Genomic DNA, 15853 nt, shown 5'->3' with positions numbered 1-15853 from the left:
CTTACCATGTCCTTCGGGTTCGGGAAGAACGTCTGCTCAACCAGCGGGAATGCATCGCGACCGAGACGACGCTGCAGCTGCAGCAGATGAGCAAACACCCACGGTTTGTCCTGCCGGGGCGTAGGAAGATTGAAAACGAAAGCGAATTAAGTAACTGTATTACAAACAATCTTGCGATATGCAGTGGGCAACATTTGACAAGCCACCATTGCTTACAGTAAACATACATAAAGAAGCGCAACACACAGTCAGCCCAGTTGGAGTAGCATTGGAATGGGAAGCAGTGGACTGGAGGTCAGGATGTTTTTCTTTCCAGGAGAGAGTGGTGCTGACGTCGCAAAAGCAATCGGGAAATTGGTGCTGAAGGTTATTTAAAAGCCTGAGGCTACCAAGCAAAAGCCAATCGTTGTATAGCACTTGGACAATTGTTCGGTTGCTTTAGAATTTTAAACTAGGCGTGATTTTGTCCTTCGCGTGTTTGTGTGTGTGTAAGTGTGCGACTAGAAGCAAATAAGGACAGTGCAGGGAAAATGGCGAAGGGAAATGCAAAGCATTGCGTGTTTAGCTAGAGATCTGTATCAAACGTAATGTTGATCATTCTTTAAAAGCTTTATGATTTTAAAATGCCACGATGGCACCCGTTTTTTGAATTGTATTGATGTGCTGATGCCAAAAGATGTCACTAACAAAAAATGAATAAAAAACGTATGTTTATACGAAATATACATAGAAAAGATGCCCATCAACGCTAGAATAAAAGATTCATCTAAAAATAAAATTACAAAATCAAATAAATAGAATACAAATCGTATATCCACTCCTAATGTGACTTTAATCTTATAAAAGCTAATTTATTGGAGGCATCTAGATGCTAGTGACATTAAATTAACTATAAATTTTCAAAAAAAGTCTTGAAACCCTTGAAAAAAAAAACCTCAAATTAACAAATTTGCCCAAAAGCAGATGATAATGGCACGAGGATAGGAAAGCTTAAGAACAATAGTACACTATATCACACACCTTTGCTAGTAAAAATCCTCCCAAATGACTTACCTGGAACTGGTACAGTGAGTGCAGCGAGTTAATGCTCGGCACACCGCCATACTTCAACCCGAGCAGCGTCGAACGATAGTCCTTCGAGCCGTCGCGCGGTGGCTGGCGCACCAGAATAAAGTCCGGGCGGAACGGCTTCACCTGCTTCGAACCGGCCCGGTTGCAGCCCACCATCGGTCCCGAGTCGGCACTGGCCGTCAGCATGATCTCGCGGAACTCGGCCTGCTCGACGCGAATGTCGTAGTCGCTGTGCAGCCGCTTGCCGCGGAAGTACTTCGACCAGTCCGTGTTCTGATCGTCCACGACCAGCAGCGTGAAGCACTTGTCCCGATTGAACGGCTGCACCCGGCTGGCAGTGGACACGGCCGCACCTGTGGGTAGGAAACGGTGCACCAGAAAAGCGAACCTTTAAATCTGGCCAGGCAGTGCAGGCAGGGCAGGCGGAAAAGCGTCATAGCGGCGGTAGCTTACCAATGATGGAGGCACCCTGGTCCCGGGCCGCACCGGTCAAGCTTTGCACGCGCTGCAGCAAACTTTCGCGCGACTTGGCCGGGCTGGAGGGTGCGCTGGTACCGCGCTGGGCCGGCCCCTTGCCAAAGCTTAGCGACAGCTCCGGGCCACCGGTGGGCGGTGCGGAACCGGGCGGTACCGGCCCGCCCGGCGACACGGACCCGGCCGTACCGGGGGCCGGCGGGGGCGGAATGTTGGGCGGACCGCCCGGCATCGGTTGCTGCTGAAGCGGGGGCTGTGGGCGAGCTGCGGGCGGCAGGTCTTTCGGATCGACATCCTCGCACTCGGAAGACAGGTCTCCCGAGCTGAATCTGCCAATGAAATCACTAAATCAGCACAGCGACAGATCATGCAGGAGGCAAAACCAATGAGACAAAAAGAAACAAAGAAAGACAAGAGAGAAAGAGAGAGAGAGAGAGAAGGAACACACAACGTAGGCAGTGGAAAACGGTGCAAATAGGATGCGGAAGGAACAGGATGAAAAGAGATTGATTGTTTGTTTCCCATCAACAAGAAACAAGGTAAATATTTGTATAAAAAGATATCAAAAGGCATGAATTTAATACAAAAAGTAGAACATTGTTCAGTCAAATACGTCCACAAGAACAACAGGAAACCCAAAAACATTAAACAAATAAAGTATAGAAATCGAAACAATCGAACGGGAAACGGATGTCAGGTGAAAGGGACATGTACAGTTGAGAACAATAGCATCGAGAATGAGTAGTCGAAACAGCAAAATGGAAAGAGACATAGCAAAAGTTGGAGAGAGAGAGATGTCATGGCATAAAGATAACAAACGGTAGAATCAAGTTTAAACATGTTTGCACAAAATATACAGTTTGGACACAAGCATACCGTCGGGTGTGGTTTATTTGGTGCGTTTCACATTTTGACATTTTGGCGAGCACGGGGACAGGTGTGTGTGAGAAGAAAAGAAGAAAAAAACAAGATAACAACACATCAAAGCAGAGAAGAGAAGAGAGAGAGAGATAAAGAGAAAGAATGAAAAAGAGAGGGAGAGAAAGAACAGGATTACAACATTAGTACAACACACACACACACACACACACAATGTGGGGTGTCAATCTCCCACTGAGGGAAAATCGGGGAGTAAATGAATTTCCCCTGATTTGTGCTACTTCATCGATCACTCCATTTCCATTAGTGTGGGTGGGTGTAGAGTAGTGCTGCCCTGCTAGTCGCTAGACATGGCGTTATGTGTGCGCTTGGTGTATCTATCATTCCACGTCGCTTGGTGAGGCACGTGTAGTGGTATGTGTTAAGTAGTTTGTGCGTGTACTTTTTTTTCAAACTGTTTAATTTGACAAGTGAAAGATCGTGTCAAAGGAAGGCATAGTATGATTAAGACGAATGTCTTTAAAGCATGATTTCGGGAAGGGGTAGAATGTGTGTTTTTTTTTGTACTGCAATCAAGAATTGGAAACCGTACGTAGCTTGTCCAGAGTATAGTGCAACATTGTTTTTCTTCTTTCCAAAACTAATCTAATTGGCCAATGTCCGGAAGCAACAACTGGACAAACGACGATTCGCCGGTTAAATCAGCACCAACGAAAATCGCAATCTAATGCCAAATGAACATGACTGCAGGAGATGATCTAAATGAGAGCCAACATAATTTCGATGCAATGCAATTTGAGATGAGTGAAGGAAAAGGAAGACATGGTTCGAATAACGGTTTGAATCTAGGAGAGACTAAGCTTGATGAAAACGACGAAACGAAAGAAAAGGGGGTTCGGTAAGATGTAGATGGATAAGAGTGAACTAGCAAGAGCTACGGGGAAAAGCAGCGAATCGAGTGGTACTGGTACAGGTGGCCGCAACCGCGACGCTACTTACCGGCGCTTCAGGAAATTAACATTGCTGGTGAAGCTACTCTTGAAACTTGCGAAAGACAGTGTGCCGGCTTGTGGATCCTGCGTTTGAACAATCCAACGGTGGGAGTCGATCCGAAGAATGAAACATAAAGAAACAGAGGTTAGAATATATTGATGCAGCGGCGTGAGAGAAGGATTAAAATGAATGGTACGTTGATGAAACAGGTGAGTAAAGCGCAAGGAAGTTGCTAAAGGTAGCTGGGCAGATTTGTTGCTATTCAGAGCAGAGTGCTTGCTGTGTTTTAGCCGCGAAAAAGGCAACCCGTGAGGCGAGAACGTAACGTAAACCCGGAACGGCTATACGCAGTAGAGGCGAGCTAACTTTGCTAACGTGCTGCCATCGGGGTTTGGAAAGGGCAAAGTTTAATGCATTTTTCTGCGGTGCTTGGTTAAATGTTGGAGCATGTTCAAAGAGTGTGCACAGGATGAAGTTTTAATGTAAGCTTTTGCAGACGACAGGAACAGAGTGCATAATGTGGCTGTGGAAATTATACTACACAAGAAGCTAAAATAATGATCGAGAGAGAGAGAGAGCTGCGCCAAGAAGGGAAAATTCAAATGTTGAAAAAGATTCTTGGCCCCTGATAAAAGCAAAAGGTTGATGAAAGATTTCCATAAAAGGTAACTTTTAAATTGTTCATTTCAAGTGAGTAGCAGCGCTGTTTAGCTTTAATTTTGTTTGCTCCAGCTATAACGACGTAAATACTTGGAATTCCGTCAAAAATATTTAATCTACATGCCATGTTTCAATGGCCTTATTGCTTCCGTTTGACATACAATTTGACGGAATACATGTTTAATTTTTCGTGCGATTTAGGTTTCAATTTCATATAAAAAAATTATCATGTTAATATTGTGCCACTAGTAAAACTTTCCACTATTCTTTAGTAACATAATGGTTACGGTTAAAATGTACATAATCTATCAAACTAGTATTAGATTATTAGTAGAAAAACGAAAGAAATAATTGTGAGACTATATTGCAAAATACAAAACGGAATATAATCAAGTCTCATAGGAAGCCGGTCTCGTGGTACAATCGTCAACTCGTACGACTTAACAACCATGGCTCCGTGGGTTTCAAGCTCCAAATGGATCGTGCTGCCATGCGTAGGACAGACTATCCTGCTATGGGGAGTAATCCATAAGTCACTGAAAGCCAACACGATCTCATGACGTGAACATTATTGCAAACAGTGTAATGACTAACAGAGATAAATAGTTCAAAATTTATTAGGACACTGGACACTAAAATAAAGAGTAAGAGCAAAAAGCGTTATATAGCTGACAATATAAGATAGATAGAGATATTTATGGATACTTAATGCACACGAAGGCACGGAGGTAAATGACCTACGTTGGTAATGCCACCTTTTGATGGGCTCATGCCAACGTACTGTGACAGTGTAGCTTTACATTCGGACCATCCATCCTTTGCTTTTGAAAAGTCATTTATCAAGAACAAACCATCATCTTATTATTCGTCTCTTCGTTTTCGTAAGTCGTTTCGAGAAATCGAGAAACCATTTGGAAGCAAAACTATCCCCACCATGATATAGATACGAGCTTTCAAAGGGAAACAAAAATACGGCCCGAGTTTATCCAGCACTAACAAAATGTGCTAAAAAGTTTCTCTACCCTCCCAAACAAGCGCAATCCATTCGCATGTGAAATGGGCATCGAGAGTGGAAACCTTTTGCACACTGATTCATACCGCACTTCGGTGCTTCACGACATTCAATCGTGTTCGTCTGCTGCTTGATTTGAGGCGAACGAGCGAACGAAAAATGCACGAACAAAACTTTACCGTACCGCCGCTGCCAGAAAGTTTTAGAGGTTTCATTATTGAATCATCACAAGTATTTGCGAGCATGCATGCGTGCCGTATGGGCGCGCGCGCGTTTGTGTGTGTGTGTGTGTGTGTGTGTGTGTTTATGGTTGGTTAAGTGTGTGGGTAGTTTACGGTGGTTTTACCAGCTCGGTTGGCAGTTTGCCCGAAAAAAACATAAACTTTTGCAAGGAAGGAGCAACATTAAGGATGAAGCAGTTGTGATGATGTTCCATTTCGTTCGCCCGGAAACCAAACCCGTTTCTGATAGAAACGGAAATAAAGCACGCAAATGGACGGTGTGATTCCTGTTGTTAAAGCTAGCACAAGTTTTGCTCAAAAAAAGGAGGATATGAATGTTAAAAGCTAGGATGAATGGAGTCCCATCTTTCATGTGATGATGATGATGATTATTGTGGAATGATGTAATACATAATAATTGCGAGAATGAAACATGATATCAAAGAACATCGTTTGGCTAATTATAGAAAACTGGCAGCACTCGGAAGAAAATAAAATAAAGAAGGCGAAGCAGGAAAAGCTCCGTTCACAGCCCAATGGAGAAGCCCGGTAGTTCACGGGTGTCGATGATGTTACTCAACAAAGTTGCACTAGTTAGCCGCTTGTGGCCACCCGGCAATACATCCAACGACTGATGATCATGCACCGGACGAACCGGATACTGTTTCTATCAAGCTGCAGGGATAGTTTGTACACATCTAAAGCTTCAAAGTAATGGCTCACGCTCTCGCTTGCATATGATTTTACCCTTCCCGAGGCACCAAGCACGCGACAGTAAGCCGGATGATAGGATGGGACTGTATATGGGAGGCCAGCGTAAACCAAGCATCAGAGAAAGAGACAGATAGTGTGTGTTCGTGTGTTTGTGGATGAAGATGCAAAGCAGATACGATGTACGATGGAAAACAATTATTACCTTTGGCGGGGCGCAGATTCGCCCGCACCCAGCGTCAGATATGGCGCTAATATTGAACGGAACGGAACGAAAGTGAAGACAACTACGCTACGCACCCGAGTGGCGGCTTAGTCGAGACTTCCGGCGTGGGTTGTTTGTTTGGTTTTCGTTTGGTGTTGGTGTAGAGTGGCAACGAGAGAACGACCGCTTGTATGTTGCTAGTAACGCACGAGCTGTTACTTGGGCGCTGCCCGACTAGCTGCTGAAGATGGCGGATGAAGAATGTCGTGGTTGGTCGCTTTGTCGTTGGTGGTTTGATAGTTTTCTAAGCACCGAGTAGTACTCTGACGGCTACGGCTGATGGTGATGGTGATAACGATGGCAATGGAGTCTCTACTGAGATGCAGTTATAAAGGCTGGGGCGGAGGTTTGATGATTGGTAGCTAAAGTATTAGCCGCAACCGTACCGTAATCGAGGAAGATGAAAGGGACGATAGGAAATGGGTTGTGAAAATTCACGAATAAATCCAAGAGAAAAGGTTTTGTTACAAATGATGCACGTGTGGTACGTGTTGTTATGGATGAATAGGTGAGCGGTTTGATAGAAATAAGGTAATTATGTTGAAATACATACCTTGCTGTATATTAGCTACCTTTAGTGAAGTGCAAGTTATTCGCTCTTTCTGGAAAAGATGACGGTGGCGAAGATACTCGGTCTTGGGGAAATCTGAAATGTAAGTTAAACAGAGGAAAAAAGTCAATTAAAAAAGGAAGCATCAAACGTCTTAAAGAAGGGACATTTATATTTCCTTTTATTTAAGAAAACTAAATGTCTTTTACATTTTTAGCTTTGATCAACGAACCGTGAAAGAAAAAGAAAACCGTTCCTTAAGTCTTTGCTTGCAAAAAATGCTGTATTATCTTGTTTCCTCTCAGTAAACACACACACACTCACATAAATTCCTCATGCCCTTAAGATATTTCTTCTTCATGTTTATGTTTTTGGTGTGTTTTGTTTTCTTTGTCACTACGAGTTTTTCATTTCCGTCTCGAGCTCTCGGCGTTTTTCCACCGTCTCCCAAAGCTTCTAATGTAGCTGCAAACATTGAAACAGGCAACCGGCAATACCCCGTGCGCCCAGCCCTGATCGGGAGCCCACGTGTGAGGAGGTAATGAAAAATTCATTAGCTTCAGAGTTTGCTAAAAAGTGCCTCCGGGGTGGAGGGGTGCGAGTCTTTGACGCAAACCTTGTCCCGATGAAGCGACGCCCGGATGTTGTGCCCGGTTGTCATCGGAAATGTGTTCATCGACTCGGGGAAAGTTCTTTCCATTTGCACATTTTCAATGCCGGCACTACTGACCTATGCCTTTGGGTGAGCGAAATTTTAGCACAGGCGTTTCTAGATTGATTAAAATAGGATTGATTGGGCAGTGGCACAATCAACGGCACTGAACCGGACGGAGGATTGTTTGTGCTTTGTTCCGGCTTTGCAAACAGACGCTGAAATACTGGTTTATTAAATTGTGAAGGAAGCATCTCATCAACGTCTGTTTTATGTGGTGCTGGAAAAGCGAACAGCAAGAAAGAGGTTGTACACGTTTATTTGATTTAGAGCAGCTTTATTGCTTTAGATGTAATACAGTTCAAAATGAAACAGAAAATAAATTGTGAGCTGCTTTGAAAAGTGTAAGGCTAAGTTGAAAAGATGCACATCCTTAGACGTACTTAAGGTGCATATGTTTCAAACGGAACATCTTGTGAGGGCCTGGATAAGTGTAGCCATCTCAACGTGAAGGACGGTTCCTGAAGAACCCTAGAGGGTATGCTTTAAAGCGGTTGTCGAACGCTGTAAAGCAGAAAGACAGTCAGCATTCTTTATGTTAAAGTTGTTAAAGTATTGTAGATCACTGCAGTTTCTTTTTCCACCACAAGCTCGACGGAACAGAAACGCTTACTAATGAACAAGGGAAACGCATTTACGGTGTCCTCAATTCTGTAGAACAGCGCTGTGAAAGGTAATCCATCAGCGCTGTAATACGTCAATAGCCCAGGGGATAATTCAATTCCAATTTCGAATTCGGATTCATTCGTGAAGAAAAATCAAGCCTCCAATTCTGTATTCACACTGTGTTAGTACGTAAGGAAAGATGGTGTGCTACGTGCTTACTAGCCGCTGCAAAGGGTCAGTACGGTTTCCTGCTGTGAGCTAACCGTTATCGTGCGGCAAAGGATGATGCATGCCCTAGTGAGTCAATCTAGGACACAGCGGGACAGTGAGTGATTCTATTTAATTCCCTGTTTGCGGGTTCCGTTTACAACAAGGTCGAACAAGCAGTGCTAAAATAGGAAACAGAACTGTGTGGACTGTGTTTATGCATGTATAATTAAGTCTCGTGTTTAATGGTGCCGACTGTTTTTGCGCCCAACCGATAGAAACGTTCTTTTGCACACAATATCAACTGCTGGGAAATATTGTAACAATTTTTGTTTGTATTATACAGATTTTTGCCATAAAGAAGTAGGGAGTCATAAGCACTATCATTCAAGCACAGTATTCTATCATACTACTTACTTACATTACCAGTATATTAAGATAGTAATTTCAACATTTTCTTTTTCATGTTTAAATAACACAATATCCTTTTGATGAGTAAGCCACCGGTGTTATCGCTAAAAACTCACTTAAACCACAGTAGAGTATAAACTAAATCAATATCATTTAGTTTCTCCATCACTGTCACATGATTTTCACGGATTAACATGGATTTGCAATTATCTCACTTCATTGAGACCATAAATATTTGAAAATCGATAAAAAAAATGTTCATCCTTCTCAGAAAGCTCGCTAAGCATGGGATATGCTTCACACATCATGAATAGGTACCGGATGGAGATGGTACGATGTTTATTGGCTCAACATTAACGGGCAAGAACTCGTAAAGCTGGTTATCGCTCTTGGTACTTTTCATTAGGGGTAGGATTTAATAACTGTTCAAGAAAATGAAGGTTAAAAGCTAAAGATAACTGCCTATTTATTGAACAGCTTTATTTAGTTGCGTTTTGAAGAAATAGCATTACACAAAAACAAGGTTATGGTTATATCGTAAGGCCTTTCGGAATGGGCTACCACTTGATGGAGCTCTTTAAAAGTCATCATTTCCAAGCCAACATTTCCCAGATCTTCCTAACTTTGCTCTAGGATTTAATCTAGCAAAGCGCTACAGGTACAGCTACTCCACGCAGGCAAATAGCTTCCAACAAAGTTTGTTCACTGAGTCGCTGAAATCGCAGCCCTCGTCCGCACCATCTATCCTCGCTGACATTCATTCCCTCGGAACGGTAGTCACTTTCAATTAGATTTTAGTGCCAGAGGCTTGAGGCAGATAAATCTCAAGGCGCGATTCGGAGACAAACGGCTGGCGGAAAAAAAAGATGAACGAGACACGGTAACAAACCATTCAATTTCGTACATTTATTTCCCAGCGGACCACTTGGACGCACGCAGCTGGGGCTCTCCTTTGCTTTGGATTTGACCGAAAACTTTCGCAATAAGAAAAGTAATATCAATGCGGGAGAGTGATCGAGAGTGACTGGCGGGGTAAGGTGCCACCGCGTTACGTTATCTGGTGTAATGGTGCGAACATCACAACCCCGGAGCGGCTTATCGCGTTTTGCACGACAGGTGACGGAATCCTTTTGCCGTGGAGAGGTGCGTTTTCGTGGAACGATTGAATGAAGCTGGTAGCGGTGAATCAAAGATACGAAGCATCAACAAGGTGAACGTAACCCAGCGCTAAAAGGGCATCAGGATCATGATTGTTTATTATTTTTCCTTTATAATACTGATGGCCTGCAGGGTAAGATTTGGGTTGTTTTTAATTCATTAGTTAAGTAGCTGTTTAAGAAGGATAAACGACTCATACCACTTACAGTTTTAACAGAAACTAGCTTTACGTCCTAAATGATGTTATGTGTGACTCAAGCAGTAATTGATTGATGTATACCCGCTCTGTGATCCTATGAATTGTTTTACTACTTCCAGTAGATCCTTTTGCGTAAAGAAAACTCTTTATCGATTTTCTGCAACCCGTTCACAGTTTCTTTGAAATATCATCCCCCACTTGCTGAAACTGAAAGCCAGCACTGGGTCCGCTGCTGGCGCCCACGATGTAGCGAGGCGCCGGAAAGTCTGTGTAGTTGCAAGAAAGCAACCAACCGTTGCCGTCTTTCAACAGCAAAAGCACGCAGCAAAAAGGGACACATCAAGGGTACTACCATCTACCCGAGTGACGGTATAAGTGACACAATTCACACGCCCACAGGAGCTTCGATGGGAATAGCAACAATCGGACGGTAGCAATCGGTTTGAAGTTTCGGGATGGAGAAGAAAAATTACATCACGCGACACACATTCTACGTGTCTCAGTGGTACACTGTTAAATCGTGGGATTTACATCCAACCGTGTAAAATTGAGCCAATGTTACAGTGTGAACATTTTCTACGCCCTGTATGCCGGAGCATTTATATATTTTTGGATGCCATTTATTCACTGCTCATGCTCACGCGCACATGTCAGCGAGCGCCTCTTACTAGTCTGGCTTACAAACGCTTGCTGTCAGATCGCTTTGGTTTGATAAATTTTTGATGTCAAGACAGTGGCAGCATGGAATGTGTGTGCCACCGTACATCCATTCGGCGCTAACGAGAGCTGGCGCAATGTCGTATCAGGTTCTAGTGTCATGAAGCCGATGGCTAACAAATCGATCGTTTGATGGGTCGGTTTTCTCTTCGGGCGCCACGAAACAAGAGAGTGGACGAAAGAGGCTGGTTCGTTATAATGTTTCGTTTTGTAATGTTTGATATAATGGGCCATGAATCAATAAGGGCCACCATTGCGACAGACAGGCAGACAGACCGGTGGAATTCATTTATCTTTCTTGATTTTTGCCTTTTATCCGGCAGTTGTTTTTATCGATTTAGGGTGCGTTAAAGAAGCTGTCTCAATGTTCAGGCTGCTTCAATCTATGCTCAATGGTTTGTTAACGCGAACACAAATAGAAAAACAGTTGTACCGCTCAAAACGGTTAACCGACTTTCAAAGGGCATAATGCGATCTGTAAATCAGAAATTATTGCAGACACTTCTAGAAAAAAAGAAGATGAGTAACCATTTCTTTGCGGCTTACAGGAGCCGACTAAAGCCGCATTGTTTGCGAGATTCTGATATTAGCTTTCACGCCAACGTCACACCCCGCTCGTACCGGCTGCAAGACAAAAACAAGGAAAACTCTTTCTCAACAATGAATGCGCCAACAAGAATGTAACCTTTCTTTTTCAACGCGCATGTGTGCGTGTGTGTGTGTATATATGCTTCTCTATGTGTAGAGTGTTCTGCGTTGCTATGGTGCAGACAGACAGAAAATATGCTCTGGGGCTTATGTTTTTTTCTTCTTCATCTGTTTGTTTGCCAGCTCTTTCGACCAAGTTTCGAGACAGCAATAAGCGATTTTACGGGTTTGCTGCGGGTTTCCTTCGGTTTTCGGTTCGCTCCAGTGCTAAACCACAAATTGCCGTTTTATTGCGGTTGATGTGTGTGTGTGTGTATGGCTGTGTGTATTTCAGATTTTATTTTTCACAAACCCCTTTTTCTATTGACTCATTGTTTGCGTTCGAACGGGGCGGAGGAGCGTCTGTTTTGTTCGTTTCTTTGCAAGCTAATTGGAAAAGCTTAAGCAGGAGAAAAGTATTTAGCTCAACTTAGCGCAATAATTGTTTCCCACCCCCTGCGGGACCCACGTACGGGCGAAAGAAGATAGGCTTAACACGAAACGCCGTGTTCCATTACGCCATACACTTAGTTTAACGCTGTTGCGATGCGATAAATGTGTTATGAAGGTTTCTGTTGCCGCATAATGTTTATCCTGTCACGATGACAAATGAATCAAATTGTACTGATTGATGAAAGAGAAAAGGGATGCTAGTGAAGGTGGCAGTGTCAAACAAATCAGGCAAGAAATGTCCACATCGCTGGTAGACTTTTTTTTTTGGTTATGGTGAAAATCACTCTTTATCCGCCTGTCATATTAACAGCGTGCAGCTTTTAAATAATTTATATCACAACTCAGATAGGAGTAATGTTTTATCACAAAGACAATATTGGTTTAGTAATTAAACGGTGTGAAGGTGTTATGAATAATTACCAAGCATCAATAGCAGCGTGCTGAAGTGTTTGAAGGTATTCATTCCATTTGTAGGGCTTCTTTTCGGTAACGGGCATGGTTAGCCTGTTTCCGCTTGACATGATGACGAACAAAATATTTAAGGATATATTGTTGTGACATAAAAAAAAAACAAAATATCATCTCAACCAATGTGACCAGGCATGTACCATGAAAATGGCTTGCTAGAGCACAAATATTTGTGATCTTGAAATTCCATTTGCGGTATTTCACCGCCAGACATATTTCATTCGGAAACGCAAACATGAGTGGAGTGTTTTTTTTTGTTTCCCATTCCTACAGATTGCTTCCTAGCTTTCCGGATAAAATGGATCCATCGTGACTGGAAGCAAAAACTGAATAGGCAAATACAGCGTCATTCCGAATGGTTGAAATTGTAAAAGACAATAAACAAGTAAGTTCTTGGACAGTAGGAGTAAGGACAGTTTGCTTTCAATCTAATAGTTTAAGAAATCTGCTTTTGGAGACATCAATGGACTAAAAACACTCAATTGAATCTTCAGCACCCAAATGATGCGCAAAGTGCAAAAGGACAGAACAAGAGAAACTTGATAAAGTTTATCTACAGTGTATCTACATATTTATAGCATCAAGCCAGAGAGCAAGTTCGTCAAAGATTTACGACATAATTTACGATCCACCGTTAAGCCAAATCCATCCCCTCGCAAAACTACGTCCAATATTCACAAATTAACGATGATTTACAGCACTTTTTGCTCGATTCGCACATTCCATGACCGACGCCAGATGAAAGCATGCTCCCCTTTCTCCTTCTGCATTCTTTTGCAAAACCATTGCAACAGTATATTCTAGATCCTGTTTCAGCTGCTCTGTGCACACCGAGAGAAAACTCAATCATAAAGCTTACACACATTTACACGCTGTATAGCGCAGCTCGATCGCCACAAGACAGAGCCGGGATAGGGAAGGGTGTTGTTTTTTCAAGCGCAACAAAAAGAGAAATCCGAGTCTTCGTCCTTTTGCCCACCCCGCCCCATCCGGAGACTCCCATCAGCTACCCAAGCTACCCACTGAGGGTGTTACGTAAGTGTCGGCATTTTGCCGTACACGTGAGGACGTTTTCCCAGTCCGGCGAGGATGCGAGAACGTGTTGTCACAGGCGGGACGCTTTGGTGGTGTGAGTGTGTTGGATTGCCTCGGGGCCAGGATATATACTTGATCCAGTTAGCACCCTTGTGCGCTGTGCTGTGCTTCACGGCTTAGGATGTTTTATTTTTTTTTTGCTCTGCAAAAGTTCCCGCTCCCTGTCGGGATGGCTGTATTAGGTACCAGTAGGGCGTTTTTTGAACGAATTAAAATCCAACCGTACAGCTCCGGGTTGTGGGAAGAAATAATTTTGGTGCGCTTCTACGACACCTTTCTGCGTTTCCATCGACGTCGCCGTTGGCAGCCTATAATCCCATTTTCCCATCCAATGCAAACATCCGAGAGAAACTGAGATGCGGTCTCATTAGCAGGAGAGAACTGTAGCGTTCGTTGCGCTGTAGGATGGAAAGAGAAAGTGAGTGGTACAAAGCGATCCCTCTCTCGCTCGAAAAAGAAAGAAAAAAATGTTGAGGGTTGTGGTTGTGGGTGGATGAATTCTGGACGCCAAAGAACTTTGAGTGGCGTTCCGCTAGGCGTTACAACCGATTAGAGTTTCAACCAGTGGGTTTAACCCCATGCCAGGGAAAGAAAAGCTTTCTTTTACCCAAACCGTTAAATAATCAATGTTGTGAAATAAATGTAATAGACAAATTATCTCCCCAATGCATAATTTTCATCGATAGCTTTAGTTATTACGGTCAGCTTCGATTGCCCTTAGCAGAAAGCTACGAAACTGTGAAACTCATTCTACTGTTACACCCTCTAGGAAACGCGTGAACCCTCTCTTTCAAACCATTCCCGGTCGGGAGAAGCGGTTGAAAACGGAAGGAAACAGCTCCCCATTTCGTTTGTTGCTCGAGACAAACATACCGCACGACCGAAGGAATAAAAAAATCAGGTCATCAACGGGCTAGCTTTTCCGGCATGCGAGAACAAAGTTTTCTGCTCCCGCCACTCCCGCAGGAAAAGTTGCTGCTCAAGCTAAATGTGCGCAAAAAGGACGGCAAACCGGGACGCCCAGGATCCGGAACGCATACATGACCGCAAAAAAGAGACAGGGAATCCTAAAGCCCCCCTCCTTTCACTGAAGCGAACGTGCCCCCGGAAAACGCAGCGTTACTTGCTGAATGGAAACGCTGTTCAATGGGAAATTTGAATGAAAAATTACGCTAGTTCCTGTTACGCCAGTAGCACACGCACGTAGTTTTTCATGCATGTGTTTTTTTTGTTCCTTACTCAATCCAAAAGTACAAAGGAAAACGGGCTTTTTTCCAGTTTTCAATATCGATACATAGAACACAATTCTGCCCTAAGCAGGGACTCATCGGGGCTGGTACACTAATTTCACATAACGAACTTTTCACATGGGTCACATGGGTCCGTCGGTCGGGGTTGTTGGTCGAAGAGATGTACGCGTACATACACACACACACACTCTCACGCATGCTTATACACTCATACACACACTTACCTGCGTTTGTGGTTGGAATAGAATGGGGGGTTTGCTTGGGCTTTCCTCACGTTTCACCCGCTCCTCGTCAAGTCGACTCGGTGGATGAAGAACCAGTCGCTTATCGTCGCTTTTTTCCTGATGCTGGAATCGAGTTAAATCGATTACCAAACTCGCAAGCTCGCTAGCTTTGCTTTATTTGCACGTATTTTCACTGCACAGCCACACTGAACGAATTTTTCACACCTGCAACGGAAAAGCGCACAAGCAAAGATTGGACAGACTTTCACTGATAGTTGAGATTGAGCGCACACATGAACGGAGCCGACGAACGCGCGTGAGGTACGTTTTTCTCCGACACTGAACGGTACGAGAATGAAAATCTCCTATTCACGCTCCTGACAGCTATCCTTCCAATTTCGTGAAGGAAAGGGACAATTTCGGTCGCTTGTAGTAGTCGTCGGCTCCACACATACACTCACACAAATTGAGAAATACACACAATACAAGCACACGATGCACGATGGAAATACTACCACACTGCAGACGGTTATCAATGTATACACGTACGCTTTCTACGCCTACTACCGTTGAGACACCCTTGAAGAGAGCACAATTCGTCGGGCAGAGCGATGTGTTTCGGAGAGGAAAAGCTATCCAGCGGACGCTTTATAGGACGTGCACGTTGCCGAGCGGTAGCTTTTCAGTGGAAGCTTTCTGCAATTATTTCTATACGCTCTGTAACGCTTGAAACCACTTGCAAGGTATTGTTGCTGTCTATTTACTGTAACAGCTAATCGCTGACGCTATTTACAATTCATATGTTACTACCACAAATCTAACGGATTACT

At 43.6% G+C, this 15853-nt stretch overlaps 1 protein-coding gene across 2 annotated transcripts in view; it reads right to left on the bottom strand.

Annotated features, from left to right (window-relative positions):
* Positions 1–15399, bottom strand: part of LOC120961078 (synapsin) — a 42280-nt gene extending 26881 nt beyond the window's left edge. Inside the window, exons 1-7 of one of the 2 annotated variants that reach the window (XM_040384699.2) lie at positions 15024–15399; positions 6840–6932; positions 6227–6648; positions 3424–3500; positions 1525–1889; positions 1054–1424; positions 6–110 (exon numbers count right to left, since the gene is read on the bottom strand). In XM_040384699.2, the coding sequence (XP_040240633.2) occupies positions 6–110; positions 1054–1424; positions 1525–1777 (729 nt within the window). In that variant the 5' untranslated portion in view covers positions 1778–1889; positions 3424–3500; positions 6227–6648; positions 6840–6932; positions 15024–15399. Of the gene's footprint in view, positions 1–5; positions 111–1053; positions 1425–1524; positions 1890–3423; positions 3501–6226; positions 6649–6839; positions 6933–15023 lie in introns of those variants that run through there. The other variant, XM_040384700.2, reaches the window with a different exon arrangement.
* Between the last annotated feature and the right edge of the window lie 454 nt (positions 15400–15853).

Source organism: Anopheles coluzzii, chromosome 2 (genome assembly GCF_943734685.1).
Source record: "Anopheles coluzzii chromosome 2, AcolN3, whole genome shotgun sequence".
In the NCBI taxonomy this organism is placed as follows: domain Eukaryota; kingdom Metazoa; phylum Arthropoda; class Insecta; order Diptera; family Culicidae; genus Anopheles; species Anopheles coluzzii.
This window is presented reverse-complemented; position numbering and strand designations above follow the sequence as displayed.